Genomic DNA, 18,146 nt, shown 5'->3' on the forward strand with positions numbered 1-18,146 from the left:
ACAGTACAACGATTGAAAAAAATTTCTTTCGAGAGCCAAATTTTTTTAAACTCAAACTATATAGGTAGGTACATTGTTATTGTGGAAGTGTCACATGATAGCAGCGTCAGGCTTTCGGCAAAAGCCCGTGAAAAAAGATGACTTACTAGTGAGGGGAACAAAATGGCCAAAATGTGTGTCTAAATCAGTGCAGTCTAAACGTATGGGGCACGGCCCGGAGGCCCTCAAGGAAAGAGGGGCCTCAAAGAAATTTGAACCAGTTGAAATTTTCGAAAATTTGCCAGGTAGGGCCTCAGAAAAATCACTTGTACCGGGGCTCCATCATGCTCTTAAGACGGCCCTGGTCTAAACATAATTTTTCAAAAGTCTGGAGTTTTTGTTCGCCCGCACGTGGTATTTTGTGGAAGAGCCACACTTTAGGGGCTAAAGAGCCGCATGTGGCTCACGAGCCGCGGTTTGCCGACCACTGCCCTGGGGGATTCGATATGGCCCGACTCTACCGGTAGTAAGTTGCTGTAATAGCAATATCACCGGAGTTTGTGTATGCGGAAACGTTGTCGATTTGGTCGAAGTGGTGCAGTGATAAAATGCTCGTTTACCATTCAAGCCTTTTTTTTTTTTTCGAACCGAGCACAACTCAGGTCTATCGTCATGGGCAATTTACTACCTAGTGAGTTGTGCTGGAAGTGTAAGTGCACCTGCAAGAAGAACACCAAGAACCTGAGGCGACCACTGATAAATGGCACCTTCATTTCTGACCCAACACGATCGATATTAAATTGTTTACGGCGGTATGGCCTGTGTTGATGTGCGGTAAAGTTCGTTCATGGTAGTCAATCTGGCTGTTTCTCTCTTAAGATTTGGAAGTTAGGTGCGGAGACCATTTACACGGTCCCTAAAAACGCATAGCATTTATGGCATACGCACATGCATTTGAAAACCTTGAGGAGAACACTTGGTTTGGAAAAACCGAAACCAACTTTGACGTGTGACTAAAACGTGCCGTAAGTTTGTGTCGGGATTGCCATAAAACCGTCTGCATATAGACATTCTTGAAGATAAGTGAGAAGGTCAATGCATGAATACTTGATGGACCGGGAACATCCCGCTTAACATCTCTAAGATTTTAAGCTCAACACACGAAAAATAAGAAACAAAAGCGGTTTAATTTTTAAAGGGTACTTTTATTTTTCATTTTACATCACCAGGTGTCATATATATTACGCATAATATTTACATAACAGTTCGCAACAACTCATGTACATAATATCCTAACAAGATTTTCGGTCGCGTCATTCCCTGTATCTGTTACATAATCGCTATCAATAAATAATTTTTTTTTAGTCTCCAAGAAAAACACTTTAATGACTAGATTTTATACCGGGGGAAAAAGAATTTAAAATACCGTCGTTTAGATAATACAGTCGACGCTCGTTATAACGACCTCCCCCCCTCATCGTTCCACGAAAAACGAATGAAATATTGCGAGGTCGTTACATCGAAAGTATGAGGGAAAAAAATAAGCTTCTTAATAGAATTTCCTATTTGGATGAAATAAAAACATTACATAGTAGTAATTTTTTCTCAGTATGTAAATAGTTGCAATGCAGCAGATTAAAAAATAGTAATAATTAATTTCATGCATAGGCATACGTACCAAATTCTTCAATGTCAAAGGTCAAGGTCAAAACAATCTTTGCAAACGATAAACACAGTTGTTGTACGTTTCTTTGGTGGGGGGTAGAGCTGAGATTAGACGTTGTAATGGATTTAATGGGCATTATAGATCGTTATATTGGATGGAAATAAAAATAACATGAAATGAGAGAATAGGAAAACATTTGGGACACTTATGGTACCGGTCGTTATGATGGAACGGTGGTGATTACGCATTGTCGTTGTAACGAGCGTCAACTGTATAATTCTTATATCATAACAAATCCTGTCCCGTCCTTTATGCACGTGCGTCAACACCTACACCGGCTTTGACTTTATATCCGACCATAAACCGCTGGGACACTTCACAATTCATCATATGGTGATTGATCTCTTTCATGATACATCCAGGTTCAAAGTCCCAAGAAAACTCTTCCAGAACTATGAATTCTGAATGACGAGATTACGCCAATATGGCGTTGGCACGCTCAATTAAAGCCAAACTTATACAGGGGTTGCCATATTCTTAGCCCATTGTGTTCTACGGACCCTTAGGGCAAGAACTTAAATACACAAAACGTAAAAACAAGTTAATTCTTTTCTCGTTCTCAACCTCACGGACCTCCTCCTGAAAAACCTCTCCAAATCCCCCCCCCCAAGGGATCCGTGGACTCATGGTTAAGAACCACTCCCGTAGTCGCACATAATCAGCTAACCAATAATTAATAATAATCAGCTAAACAATAATATAGGCTTCAATAACTTTTACGCATGAAAGTTCAGACGGATCCGGGTTGATGTGTTGTGCGGAGAGGAGTACATATATGATGACCCGGTTTTTTTTATACAATTTTTATCTCTTAGAAACGCCTGCACTTAACAGGGTTGCTTTTCATTACTTTTTGGAATTCAAATGATAAGACAGGAAAATAAATTTGGAGCCAAGTAGGAGAAGATATTGGCTAAGTTGACGAGCTGTTTGGTGGCATCGGTGGATGGACACTCGTTATTTGGGTGGGGGGGGGGGTCGGTTCTTTATTCACTCGCCAAATGAAACATTTCGTCATGTTTAAACACAGAGGTGATCAGTAATGGCAAATTTGCCCTTAAGTGTCAGATACAATAGAAATATTACAATTTTTCTTGGAGAAAATCGAGTTTTTTCACCGGAAATCGAACGAAATTCCACTCAACCCATGATCACTTATTATTCTACAATATTACAAATATTCAACATCGTTATTGAAAAAAAAGAAAACGAAAACTCAGGAGAGGGAAAAAAAAGCACATGAAAAGAAAAAAACACATTTAAAAAAACAGAAGAAGAAGAAGAACACGTATCATGTTGAGCACTTTTTTTCCCCCATGGCACCAATGAGACAGACAGTCCAGGGACACACTGTACAACAGTGTCTGCTCTCTCATGAATATACTGACGATCATCTCCTCGCGGTACGTTTATCACATTCACGGGTGTGCTTAATGTTTCATTTATTATCGTTTACTTGTGGTGAGTCTTCACGATGGCATCGCCTCGTTCAGGTCCAAGCCGCCCTTCAGCGTCCTCCGTACTGTGAGAAGAGAAAAAAAAACCACTTGTTTTATATACATGGCTGGGTAAAGACAGGATGGTCATAAAGTAACTCTGCTGACTCCCTAGCGGCCGCAACTATCGGCGAATTTGGATGAAATTTTAGATACAGGTGTTTCAAAGCATGTACGCAAGGATGTGAAAAAAACGAAACCCTAATTCTTGCGGTTACGGCAATGACTTAGAAAAATCGGAATGGCAAAACCCGCTTTTATGCATCGCAAAATTATCAGCGTATACTCATAAATTACTCGTCCTAGCCATAAAGCCATGCGATTTTTTTTTTTTTTTTTTTGTCAATCAGACGCCGAGCTAGCGATCCTACTACTTAGGGCTATGTTAATGCAATTGTCTACCTTAGTTTCTCGGTGGCGCTATAGTCATTTTTAAAATTGTGCCACGATCCTCTCATCCCTAGGTGGTCCCCACCCATCCTTCCATCCATTTTACATTCTTCCGGAGGGGGGGTTCCTATTAGTACCGGCCTGTAAAAAAAGACATGTTAGTTACATAATATCGTTATGTTACAAAAGTAGTTAACAGATTCAAGAAATTGCAGGTTTCGAATATATATATATATATAGCAGAAAAAGGATGGCCGAGCTCCGACCAAAAGTGCTCTTTCTAGCATATATCATAAATCTTATCATGAGTACAATATACATACACAATCGTATTCTTCATTAGAACTTAAACATTTCTCGTTTCATATTAATCACTGAATTCAAACATTACTTTGCGTGTTAACCAAATTGGCATAACCACGCAAATATGAACGTGGGCATCTATACGAGCATCGCGCACGCCCATCTATGTGGTACATACAGTGTACACTCAACTTTTATATATATATATATGCATAGCATACATGTATTGCGCACACCCATATATACGACACCATATTGTGCACCTTCTGACATTACTAATTTTATATACAATGTGTACCTTCAATCCGAATTGACTCATTAAACACAAAGAGAAATTTCAATTATTATATTTACATGTTGGTTAGTAAGACATGCCTATGCACAATGCCTAAGCCTTCGCAAAATGTTGCACACCTTCTGCCTATGTTATGATATACTTAACAAACACAACAGACGTTGTGAGACAACATACTAGTTACTGTTTACATACTAGATAGTTTCCAACTGCACACAACACATTTTGCAATGCACAGATCTCGATTATATATACACTGGTGACATAAATTAAGAGAATTTGCATATTTTATCGAATTTCATGAAAAGAACTGAACTGAATGTAAAACCACTGCTTCTAGACAAAAATGCAAATCTTGTACGTCAAATACGTAAGTGTACACGTGTGTGTAGGCGGAGCCAGTAGAGAAACAGGCTTTATAAGCGCGCGTAAGTTAAGACGCATTTCGTTCGCTGGCACACCTCGGCGAATTTCTTGGTGTTATTTTGCAGCAATCGGTTAATTTCAAATTGTGACAGTAAAAATGAGTAACCACCAACGTTTAGATGATGGAATGAGGTGGCGAATTGTGGGGAGGCTAGAAGCAGGCCAATCTCAAGTCCAGATTTGTAGAGAGTTCAATTTAACGCCCAGCGTCGTGTGTAACTTATGGAAACAGTTCCAGGATACCGGATCCATCGAGAGAAAGCCTGGGCAAGGTCGTCCAAGAGCCACGACGGCCAGAGAAGATCGCCATTTGTCGATTATAGCGAGGCGTAACAGGAGTGCTTCTCAGCTCTCTCATGACTTGACAAAAAAAGACATGAATGACGATGGAACCGTTTCCTGTAGCACCATGAATGCAGGCGCCGGACGCAGACAAAGAAATTCTCACCAAGTGCGCTAGACGCTCGGTCAAGGAATTTCTTAAAATCTACGGAAGTCCCTGACCGAGCGTCTAGCTATAAAAGAAGGCTCCCACGTACGAAGCTTGTGACGTCACTCAAGAAGGTCATCTCACCCGGTCATTGGATATAGCAGACCGACGCATGCGCCATCTTGACCTTTTCTTGCTGTATATCCAATGGCTGTAGGTGAAATAGCCTTCTTCAGTGACGTCACAAGCTTCGTGCGGAGGCCTTCTGCTATAGGTGGCGTTGCTCGCACGGGTAACAGATTCTGGAAAACTTAAATATCTTTACTCCAAAAATCCATTGAACTCGATGAATGCATTCTGTGAACCTTATCAAACCTTGCTTTTCCCGGCATGCCGGGAACGGACCAGACGCCAACATAAAAAAAAACCGGTGTCCCTCGAGTTTTATGGTATGCCGGTTAATGCGAGGGAATACGGGGTGGGGGTATAACTGCACCGCTGGGCACTTCACTGTTCTGCAATTGTGCCGCAGATCATTCAAGCGATCTTTTAGTGCCGCGGGATGAAGCGCTTCATCATCTCTTTATCAAATATACGTTGCAATTCAATAACTGATCATTTTTCGAATTTTTTATTTTTGTGTAATTAATTAATTAATGTAAATTAATAGAAGTAAAGGAATCAATTACTTTAATTCCATGACTTCCACAAGAGTAGGGCTGACAGGCAGAATCGCCGTAATAGCATCATAGCCCCCCCCCACCCCGGCCGAGCCAAGGGATTTTTTGGAGGCCCTACATGGAAAATTCTCGAAAAAATCAACTACGTCTCGGTTTTCTGAGGCACCTCTTCTCTTGAGGACCTTCGGGCACGGCCCGTGGGGGGGGGGGGGGGAGCATGCGTTAAGACGGCACTGCCTAAGGTTCGCACCAGGCGTCCTCCTTTTTCAGTTTTGAATCTGGTAACCCTATCTGAAGACCACATAATCCGTGTCTTCACTTATTTGTTCGATCATCCATATTGTCCGAATGTTTTTGTGGAAAGAAATAATTATTTTTTCTACATAAAAAAAATCGGTTATTGCAAATGCACGAATTTCGTTACCGAAATTTTCGTCTCATAAAAAAATTTCATGCCAAAAAATGACAAAGAAACTCTCTATTTCTCTTTCATCATCTCATGAGTTGGCTGAAATTTCGAGATTAAATGGCAGCACCAACAGTATATAAATCAAGCCTCTGGAGAGAGTAGGACGTCAGCGGTCTCCGCCTTGGCAGTGCTGAGAACTCTGTCCCCCAATATCTTTCGTCGGAACATCACGTGACTCGGTGAAAACAAACACGACCCCCCCCTCCCGTTATTTTCTTACGGCATAAATAGGAGTTTAAAACAATAAATGAAAAAATAATTTCAGCTTGGACGAGATAATTCCAAAATTAATGAAAGTTATAATTTCAGTATTAAAGAAAGATAATGTCAGCATTAATGGAAGAAAATATTCTAGAATTAATGTAAGAGATAATAACAGCATTGATAAAAGTGATAATTCCAAAATTAGTGAAAGAATTAATGAAAGCGATAATAATAAAATGAAAGATAATTCCAGAATGAAAGAAAGAGAAAATTCCGAAATTAATGAAAGAGAAAATTCCAAAATTAATGAAAAAGAGATAATTCCAAAATTAATGAAAGAGACAATTCCAGAATTCATGAGATATAATTTCAGAATCAATGAAAGAAATAATTCCAGCATTAATGAAAGAAATAACTTCAGCATTAATGAAAGAAACAGTTTCAGCATTAATGAAAGAAATAACTTCAGCATTAATGAAAGAAATAACTTCAGCATTAAAGAAAGAAACAAATCCAGAATTTATGAAAGCAATTATTTCAGAAGTAATGAAAGAAATAATAATTAATAAAGGAAATAATTCCAGAATTAATGAATGAAAATCCAGAATTGATGAAAGAAAATTCAAGAAATTATGAAAGAAATGATTCCGGTATTAAATGAAAATAATTTAATCTTTCTTCATCTCTCTTTAGATGAGTTCTTCTCTCTCTCTACCCTTTTTTTAAATTTTTAAAACCCAATATTTAGAGACCGAACATTTCTATGGAAAAATTGCCAGGCGGGAGGTTTGTTTTGACCGAGTCACGTGATTTCCTTGCGTTTGATGTCGCTGCAGTCGCGCGGTGGCTGGATGCTCCCTCCAGTAATAAGTCCGACCAGTAATGTCGTCTGCTTCTCTCCAGGTTACTTGTTTTGGGCGTCTCCTTGTGTCCTGAAAAAATTACTGAACTGGCAGTTCGAACTTCCAGTTCTGTTTGTGAGCTTAACCTGTAGGGAACCGAACACACCGTCTGTCGTCTGCTCGTTAAGAGGTTCTTTGTTTTGGACGTCTCCTTATGCTCAAATGAAATATCCGGACTTATAGTTTAAATTTCCAGTTCAGTTCACGAGCTTCGTTTATAAGGAACTGAGCGGAATAAAGAATATCGTTTTTTTCACTTCGAACTTCATCGTCACCACATGAGTCACTTTTGCATTTGACATTAGATGGCAGCACATTACTGTAAAGTGCAGTGTGGGAAAGTTCACTTTTTACGATCTTACCTGTCGTCTGCTTGTGTGGAGGTCCTATGTTTTGGATGTCTCCTTGAGTCTTGAAAAAAATTACTGAACCGGAAGTTTGATCTTTCAGGTCAGTTTATAAGCTTTGTTTATAAGGAGCGTAGCTGAATGAAGAATTTAGTTTTTTATACCTGAGCTTCGTCATCACCACATAAAGCACTTCTGATTTTGAAAGTAGGTAGCAGCACCAACAATATTTTTAAAAATGAATTTCTTAAAGTATATTCTAGAGTATTTAATTAATTTAAATTCCCTTTTAAAATTGTTAGTGCCATTGTGAATTCGCGGCAAATGCTACAAGGCAAAAAGCACAAAAACTACTATTGGCGGATGGCGTAACAGTTCGAGTCACCCGTTATATACGGATTTTGTCATTGCGTAACGCAGTGACAAAACTGTTCATGTGAACATAATAATGATTCATTATCAGGATTTCAAACCCATCGGAAAATATAAATAAGGGGCCATTCAAGTATTACGTAAGCAGATTTTCAGCCATTTTTGACCCCCCCCCCCACTTGTCAACAAAAGTCGGCAAAAAACCCTGACACCCCCCCCCCTTCCCCCTGTCAGCAAAATTTCGTCAGCAGTGTAAAATATTTCATATCTTCAAAAGGGGTGGTTGATGACGTAAGCAAGTTTCAAACCCCCCCCCCTTATCATCGGAAGTCAGCAAATCCGAAACCCCCTCCCTCCCCTCGATGCTGACGTAATACTTGAATGACCCCTAATCAGATTTTCAAATAACAAAATTATCAATTTGTTGACTTCAATTTCGATACAGTGAATATCTTATATTACGTTGGATGACAAGCTGCCTTCAAGTGGCTTTTTAGTTCGTAATATGGCCGCTCTCTCGCAGGCGAACGAAGCAACGTGCGTGTTGGCTTAAACCAGTGTTTCCCAAAGTGGGCAATATCGCCCCCCTGGTGAGCGATGGAATGGTCCAAGGGGGCGATAGAACCTACTGATTGAACATAGGTTCCTATGGGTTTACTTGAGTTAGGGGGCGATGAGAGGAAAAAATTTCTGATGAAGGGGGCGATGGAACAAAAAGTTTGGAAGACTATGGCTTAAACACAACACAATATTTCACATATAGTCTGTGCTATATTTAATATACATACAGGTAACGGGGCATATGGCATTTTACTGGCGAACCATTGGTCCTAGAGGCATACTTATTCGAAGAAAATTGGAAAAAAAAATCATTATATGCGAGGAAACCATTTTACCCGCATTTAATGCTGTTTCCTCCCCCCCCCCCCAAATTTTCTCAATTTTTCGAATTCGCATATCTCGGTGAATATTGCACTTAGAAACGTGAAATTATTTTAGTTGCCATCGGAAAAGACAGAGCAACAACTTCTTAATTGGGTTCTTTGACCCACGGGGATGATTTATATTATATATATATATTATTTATATACGGATGATTAATTTTATAACTGTACAACCCCTTAGGGGCCGTGCAAGTATTACGTCATCATCGATGGGGGGGAGGGGGTTTCCGATTTGCTGACTTTTGATGACAAGGGGGAGGGGGGTTTGGATAATGCTTACGTCATCAACCACCCTTTATGAAAGTATGAGTTAGGATTCAGAGGGGAAGAGCTGATGACGAATTTTTGCTGACAGGGGGAGGGGGGTCAAAAATGGCTAAAAATTTGCTTACGTAATACTTGAACGGCCCCTTACAACATGAATGCCATATCTGAGTTGGACACGTGATTTGGATACTTTTTCTAGCTGGGTATGTCTTTAAGACTAATGGCTCGCCAGTAGTGCCATACGCCCTGTCACCCATGCAGCCTCCAAATACACGTAAAAAAATAGTTTAAGACGAAATACAGTCGACTCCCGTTTTAACGAATACCGTTATAACGGAAAAGATATCGTTTTAACGAAAACTTTTCTAATCCCTCCCGGATAAGTTTACATAGGAACAATATAAAAATCTGAAATTTAACGAAATTTCTTTATTACTCGGGTCTCTTGGAGTTCATTATAAGGGGGGGTTGACTGTATTCCCACCAAAAAAATCTAATATTTTTGCGATTTGATGTGGAAGCAGTCCTTTTTATAATGATTATGTCATTTTACTTTTATAAATTCAAGAAGGAAACAAAAGAAAGAAAGGGTGAGGAGAGAGAAAAAAAGAAAAATGGCCAAGAGGGGCTCGGTTGTGCGTAAATGCCTTGAAATTCCACTTGTGCGCAAGGGGACTCATGCCTCACTCTCAGTTTTATGACAAAATTTCACATTTATGAGACGTTTCACTACGGTTACGATTAACTTCTATATATAGCTTTCACAATTAAAATATTTCATTTACAACCTCTGACAATAAAGTTCGGTGAATAGTCCTGTAACATTAACGTAGATGAAATGTTATCGAAAGTTACCTTACTGTCCTTCGAAATAGTCACCTCCCATTACTATGCACTGCTGAGATCTCCTATACATGTCCTGGAAACTTTGCAAGAAGTCTTCTTTTGGGATGGAGTTCAAAAGCCTCGTCACGTTTCGTTGGATGTCAGGAATATCGTCAAATCTCTTTCCTTTCAAAGCGAGTTTGAGTCGTGGAGGATTGAGATCTGGCGAGTACGGTGGATGTTCAATTTGCACCACCCCCCTTTTTGCCAAGAACTGTTTGACAATATTGGCTGTGTGAGGGCGAGCATTGTCGTGAACAAGAAACCATGAACCTTGTTGTGCGTTCTGAGGTCGTACCCTGCGTAGACGTTTCATGAAACGGGTCAAAATTTCAATGTACCTTGCAGCATTAATCGTCGTTCTTTCAGGTAGAAATTCCTTGTGGATTTTAAGAACCAACGCACTAAACAAGCACTTAGTAAAACAAGTCTTTCACGGAACACAAACGACGCTCAACTGAACAACGGTGGCGGCAGATGGTCAACACCTGCCGCTACGCATGTGCAGCGTTTTGCTTCGCCAGTGTTGCCAGATCGGCCGTTCTGACTTCATTCACCGAACTTTATTGTGAGAGGTTGTATACGAAGCACAATTTAAATTATTTGGCATTTTCACTTTGACTCCAAATCTTTGGCATTTAGACATCATTTCCAACTATCAAATCCACGAGGTTTTTGCAGATTGTGAAAAACGCGTCGCTGAATTGGTTTTTCTTGTGTATTATCAACACTAAAAACTATAAATTTTAGGTTGACAGATACAAAGAGACGCATTGAGCGGGTTATGGACATTTCAAAGTGAAGACTTGCGTGAGAATTTATTGCACTTTTTTGAGAAAGCAGCAGATGCAGTGAGTCTCAAATAAACGGATTTAAATTGCTTTAAAAGTGGTCATACGCCATTTCAGATTTTTTTTTTTTTTCTAATGCCCACAACATTGTTCTTGCATAATAGGAAAATTGCATTGAAATTATTTAGGATGTTGCAGTCCAGCAGCAGACTTACGTAGTAGGGCAGTTTATAGGAAGCATTACAGTATAGATTAAAAAAAACTTTAAAGATGTGGTGTCAATCTTAGTCCTACCAAGTCCCAATACATTATCTGCTTGGATTGCATATGGAAACCAATCAGCAAACCAAATGACGTTAAGATCGTCTTAAATATGTTTAAAATCACGTTTTTCCTGTTAAATTGAAATGAATGGCATATGAACACTTGCGATTTTGAAACAACATCAAATTTATGCAATTACAGTTTCTTAAGTTATACAGCACAATGTAGTTTTAAAAAATTTAATTTCGCGGTTATTTTTCCTCATGTATGATTTGGTCTCTTGGAGTTCGTTATAACTGAATTCGACTTTATTTCTTTTCAGTGGAGGCAATGGGTGTTGACACATCCCTACCCAAAAATTCATTGAAAAAATACCCTACAGCAATCGTTCTTTATTCGATTTTTATAAATATATTCCCCATCGGACCACTCAGGTTTAGAGGTGTCGCGAGTTCGTTACCCGGTTCGTCCTTGTCAGAAAACTTTCTTGACACAGGGGTACAACAAAAAATGGCGACTTGACCGCAGCAAAAAATTGCTCCCGCACGGAGTCCCCCATCGAGGGAGTAGCTCACCAACCTCTCGATGAGTATAAAGAAACAAGCCTGCCGTTCGGAATCGGCAATAAATTGTAGGTCCCGGTCTAATTAGCCCTCGTGTGCAGAAAATGACCGTGGTGCGACAAAAATTATCAATGATCAGACCACTCAGGGGCCGTTCAAGTATTACGTAAGCAAATTTTTAGCCATTTTTGACCCCCCCCCCCTCTTGTCAGCAACATTTTGTCATCAGTTCTGCCCCTGTGAATCCTAACTTATATTTTCATAAAGAGTGGTCGATGACGTAAGCATTATCCAAACCTCTCCCTCCCTCCTTGTCATCAAAAGTCAGCAAATCGGAAACCCCCCCCCCCCATCGATGATGACGTAATACTTGAATGGCTCCCTCAGTGCCGGTTAAAGATACCTTTGTACTAAACTAGATGACTATCCGTCTGTAATTGCATGAAAACGATGGGGTTTTTTTTACACACAAGCTTTCATTTCTCACCCAACTACTTCTTGGATTGCATTTACTACCAGCACTCAAAAGAATGTCAATGAATGGTCAACAAATCTTTGTCTGCTTTCCTTATGGCAGCCCTCTTTGAATGAAAAGTCTTCGAACACACACAACTTTCTGTCTTTACAGATACTCCATTTTGCTTAAAACCTCTTCTAATAGTTTGTGTCAGGGCCTACTGTCACGCTAAGTCGTAAGCCCACCGAGATTACATGCAACGCTTTTTTTTTTATTTCCTTCCTCATTTTAATGTTACTCGAATAGCGGGAAAAATTGCGAAAAATATATTCTACTTATATATATACATATATTCCACTTTTAACCCATACATGCTCAACCCATGACCCGCGGGTGGAATATGGCTCTCAGAGTCATTTGATGTGGCCCGCGAGATCAATCGCAAAGTAAAAGTGAACGAAGCACCAAACACATTTCCGGGTTATTTAAATAGACAGCGACACATTTAAAAGATCACGTGAGATACCCGCTGTGCAGTTGCACATCCTCAAGGGGTCCGCGTTCCCTTGAGGACATACCCAGATCTTTAAGTCGTCCGCAGCTTATTGACAAATCACTTGAGTAATCTGCGGCATAGTTCAAGAGCACTCGAGTGACCCACAACACAGTTCCGGAGTACTTAAGTGACCCACAGTATATTTACAGATCACTTGTGTGACTTGCGTCACAGTTTCAGAGCGGAGCCACATATAGTCCGCGGGCCATAGGTTGAGCGTGTATGCCGACCACTAAACTTACGTAAATGTTGAGTTAGCGGGGGGGGGGGGGAAATCTCTTACATGATTTCCGATCGGCGTATCTTGCTTTCTTCCTCGTCCTAGGTTCGGTCCTGTAGGGCTGAGCCGTCGCCGTCTTGACTAAGCTCTCCAGAATCTCGTCGTCGATGTCAGTCGTGCTCTCGTAAGGTGTCGAATAACCGCAGCGATCCAACATCATCACAGAGTTTGGTCTACTCAGTGTGGCACCTGCAATGGAAAAAAAAGGTCCATGAAATCAGAGCCGCGTCAATGAGTGACGCGTAACACATTACCAATTACTGCGCGGCTCGTTGCCACTGGTACTGACTTGCGGACGATGTGGCGCTCTTGTTCGGCCTGCCTCTGAGACTCGCCATGGACCCCCAGCGTTGCATTTTGCCGTCGTCGATGTCGCTCTCGACGAGGATCTGCCTCAACTGCTGGTCTTCCTTCTGTTCTTTGCTCTGGCGTTGCCTTTGGCGTTCGGCCTGTCAGGAGAGACGTGAACAATACACACATTAATATTCATAATCAAATCCACTCAAAATTTGTCTCAATTGCAGCTTCATAAAAAGATTGTGAAGATTGCGAAGCCCATGAAGCTCGGACGAGGATAATGAAAGATTTAAAAGTTCTTCGGTGCGTCTCAAGATGGAGCTGCTCGACATCGCTTTACCACCATATCGCGTGAGCAATATGATGCACGTGGGGCCTCCCTGATAATGAGTTGGATGAAACCACGAGATGACGTAGGCTATACACTAGTAAACTGGCTATGATTTCAGACCACGGCTATAGCGTCCTCTTGAGGTACTTTAAGAAGTTTTTGTCTTATTTCAAAAAACGTTTTCAGCTGTATTAATTAAAATTTATATTAAAAATTATTTTTTTTTTATGTGTGTGGGGGGAGGGGGTTGAGCTCATGGTGATTACGTTAGGGAGTAATTGAACACAACTAGACAAGCACAAATCACCATACAACCCTTGCCCGGAACTCAAGTGCCACTGTTTGGGGCCGTAGAGTTTTGAGCAATTGTTGCGATGTCTCTGTGTAATTGGATGATGTTTTTCCTAAAATTCATCGAAGTCCTTTACTTCTGTCTGTTTGTCTATCTTGTTTCTCAACATTTCACGGCACATTACGTACCGCCCTCTAGCGCTCAACCATTTGAGTTCCGGGCATGGGTTGTACGGTGATTTGTGCTCGTCTAGCTGCGATATATAACCCACTAACGTAGTGATGGGCAAACTACGGCCCGCCAAAGATTTTCCGGTAGAAAAGTTTCAATACACGCAACACAATAAATATCTACGCTGACCATATTTCCTTCATAAAAAAATATGGGAAACATCAAATCGGTACCCATAGGTGTACACAAATTATCGCCAGAAATTGCCAAATGAAAGTTAGGTCACCATATATAGCCAAAAAAATCTCAACGGCAAGTAAAGTTGCCAATTACAGCGGAAAAAGAAAAATTGCGAAATGGGTTTTTCATGGATTCTGAAACAACTGTATAAAAAGACCAACCTCCGCTGCAAGTTTAGCTCGAAGTTTTTCCTTTTCTTTGGCAGCCGCCGCTTTCTCTATCTGCTGCTGGACCCGTTCCCTGCTGGTCCTGTATTCCAGAGCGAATTCGCTGATCGTCTTACAGATCTGTGTCACTTTTGCATCCTTGATGAAATGTGAAGGATAGCCAAGAAACACCATCAGCTTGAAAAACCTGCAGAAATTATGGCATAAACGTTAAAAACGATCCTCTCGATACTACAATGGCTTGTCACATATACTGTATTGATAACAGAAGACACACAAGTCTTCTTTAACAACAAAATATTATTTTCTTAACTGAGAGATACATCTCGGTAAACAAGTATTCCTCAATGTTCAAATATTTTTCTCCATTCGAAAATTTTCAGTATCAAACCATAGCGTGCCACTGGCGCCCCCACTGATGATCGCAGTGGTGAGATGTTCGAGTACTACCACGAAGTATGGAGGCGTTTAGGTAAGCAGGTTCGATCCCGGAAATTGGCGGAAAAAAGTTATTTCCCATTTCAAACATAATGCTGCCACCGATAGATGTCGCGTTATCAATATGACCTTGCCAAACGTCCCCTCCGTGCTTAATTAGCCTAACTCACTACAATTATAAAGCTCTGAACGTTTCTTATAGTTAATAGAACATATATATGCTAAACCCAATGCCTGCGTGCCTAATATGGCCTTCGGAGTCATGTGATGTGGCCAGCGACCCGAAGCTTAATTTTCGAGAGAAAAAAATTAGATAAGAGAGGCACATTACCACACAGATTACCTAAGTAACCACTGAGAAGTTCTACATTACTTGAGTGGTCAGCGGTGCATTTACAGAGAACTTGAGTGACCCACGACACAGTTCCAAAGCACTCAAGTTGCCCATGGTGCAGCTCCACGTATCTGAAGTTACACGCAGCACATTTCCGGATCACTTAAGCTGCCCGGAGTACATATCCGGATCATTACAGTGACCTAGGGCACATTTGCAGATCACTCGAGTGACACACGGTACAGTTTTACAGCACTTAAGCTGCCCGTGGTGCAGTTCCACATCATTCAAGTTACCCGCGGTGCAGATCCATATCCGCGGCACATTTGCAGGTCACGCAAGTGACCCGCCATACAGTTTCGGAGTAGTTAAGCGGACTGTTGTGTAGCTCCACTTGCCTGAAGTAGCCCGCGGCATATTTGCTGACCACTAGAGTGAACAGCGCCATATTTACAGATCACTTGAGTGACAAACGGCATATTTCCATATCACTTGAGTGACAAACGGCATATTTCCATATCACTTGAGTGACAAACGGCATATTTCCATATCACTTGAGTGACAAACGGCATATTTCCATATCACTTGAGTGACCAGCGGCACATTCCCAGATCGCTTACGCAGCCCGCGAGATATTTTCATATCACTGAAGTTGTCCGCAGCACGTTTTCAAACCAATGAAGTGGCCCGCACTCTCCAAAAGGTTGAACACTCTTGTGTTCAAGTATTTTAAGCTATCATATACACGCGCACACAGGTCACATTCTTCGTGGGGATGGGCCATGATTACACTATAAAAGTTCTATAAAATCTATTTTATAAAACTCGAAAAGTTCAATCAATGAGCGTTATCGGTTACTTGAAAAATATCTTTTGTCAAACTTTTATAGTGAAATCCTGGCTTTAGGAAGCAATACCTGTATTGATAAAAATTGTTTTTTCGGGTTCGAAGACCGTCGTCCGTTTGAGTTTGTTCTCAACGTTTCCCCAACACTAGTGGTTGGCATCATCAGGAGAATTGACAAACTGGATCAAAGTCAAGTTTTCCGGAGTCTCAGGTTGTATTTATGCACATAAGTGGCTTGAACTACACTATTGTTTTGCGATTGATGATGCCAACCACTAGTGTTGGGGAAACGTTGAGAACAAACTCAAACGGACGACGGTCTTCGAACCCGAAAAAACAATTTTTATCAAATTATGGCCGCGAAAACCTTATAGACTATTTAATACCTGTATTGTCAGTACAATTGATTTCCACTCACCTGTTGATAACTCTCCTGTGGATTATTCCGAGTGCGATTATCCTTTCCGCACAGTCAGTCAAGAAATCTGATAATCTGTAATGCATAGCAAAATATTCCAAGTCACTTAACATGGAAAAAAATTAACATGGAAAAGCATGTAAATAGTGGTTATTTATAATATTTATGTCATATTTTCACCTGTAAATAATCGGTAGTGCATTTTTGTAAACCCCCTCAAAATTTACGACAAACTTGGCGCGTTTGGCGACAGCTTCAACCTAATGCCAAAGGACAAATGCAAAGATGTCACCCAAGTCTTGGACATCATTCTAGAAGGTTCCGTTTCGCCTTTATAAGGTGGCGCCGCCAGAAGAGAACGAAGGCAGTTGTTAAAATTGTATCGAGGAGACGAGACCTTATCTGTAGACCTCTCTCGTTATTTGTCGATCGCGTTCCGCCAAGAGCTCTGCTTGTAAATACAGTCGAATCCCGTTTTAATGAATACCGTTATAGCAAAAAAATCTCATTTTAACGAACACTTTTCTAATCCCCCAGATACGTTTACATAGGAACAATGCAAAAACCTGGAATTCCTTTATAACGAAGTGAGATTTTTCTGGTCTCTTGGAGTTCGTTATAACGGGATTCGACTGCACATGTGAAAATACCTGTTCTGTGTGAACGAAATCTATGACGTTTTGCATTCCGTTTCATCCTCAGTTCACAAGTCATCAAGGACTTGTGTGAGACATTATCCGTATTAGAAAAACGCATGGATGTTAATTTAATGTTGATGTTTTACCTGGATTTGGTGATGGGCATCCCGTCGTGCTTAGTCACAATTTTCAAATATTCCCACGACTGCTTGCACTCGGATTCCATCTTGACGAGATTTTTGGCCAGTTCGTCAAAGTCAGCCTAAGATTATATTCAAAGAATAACAAATTATCTTCATCTCAGACCAAATCTTTTTCAATAGCATCAACCAAACATAATAGACAAATATAGAGCAAAGGTTCTGAACCTTTTGTGGTTCTCAGACCCCTTGTTCGGATGAGATAAAGGCCACGGACCCCTCTACGGAATGATATTTAGTACCAAATAATGTTGAAACAATATCATATTTTACCATCCCAGCTCACGGACATCCAGTGGAGTATTTACGGGGGGATGTCTTAGCGGGCTATAGCACAGGGCGGCAAGCTCAGAGGGGCGGAAAATTTGTGGAATGAGTGGCCCAAAAAATTAGTAGAATGGGAGAAGAATAGAAAAATTTGTATAACCCTAAATAATCCGCCTTTGCCAAGACAGTTAGGGATTAGGTCAGTGAGTGGCCAAAAGAGGGACTTGGAGCATGAGCAAGCATGAGAATGAACAAAAGAATGACGTACAGACTGAGGGATTAGGTAAGTGAGTGACCTAGAGCGTGTGCAATCATGTGAATGACCAAAAGAGTGTCCTAAAGTGGCGCGTACAAGCATGTGAATTTACAAAAAAAATGACATAGAACATGCTCAAATGTGTAAATGATCAAAAAGAGTCACTATAATGCAAAAAGCCATATCAGAGAGCAACCAAAAGAGTAGCCTAGAGCAGTGGTTCT

At 40.6% G+C, this 18,146-nt stretch overlaps 1 protein-coding gene across 1 annotated transcript in view; it reads right to left on the minus strand.

The window, feature by feature from the left end:
* Positions 1-1,163: 1,163 nt before the first annotated feature.
* Positions 1,164-18,146, minus strand: part of LOC149075052 (FH1/FH2 domain-containing protein 3-like) — a 113,930-nt gene continuing 96,947 nt past the window's right edge. Inside the window, exons 32-37 of the mRNA XM_089245604.1 lie at positions 17,346-17,461; positions 16,562-16,636; positions 14,519-14,711; positions 13,316-13,475; positions 13,030-13,215; positions 1,164-3,227 (exon numbers count right to left, since the gene is read on the minus strand). Coding sequence (XP_089101730.1) covers positions 3,175-3,227; positions 13,030-13,215; positions 13,316-13,475; positions 14,519-14,711; positions 16,562-16,636; positions 17,346-17,461 — 783 coding nt within the window. The 3' untranslated portion in view covers positions 1,164-3,174. The remainder of the gene's footprint in view (positions 3,228-13,029; positions 13,216-13,315; positions 13,476-14,518; positions 14,712-16,561; positions 16,637-17,345; positions 17,462-18,146) is intronic.

Source organism: Pholcus phalangioides, unplaced genomic scaffold (assembly GCF_987345545.1).
Source record: "Pholcus phalangioides strain wild (caught in Gottingen) unplaced genomic scaffold, Ppha-v1.0 ptg000016l_1, whole genome shotgun sequence".
In the NCBI taxonomy this organism is placed as follows: domain Eukaryota; kingdom Metazoa; phylum Arthropoda; class Arachnida; order Araneae; family Pholcidae; genus Pholcus; species Pholcus phalangioides.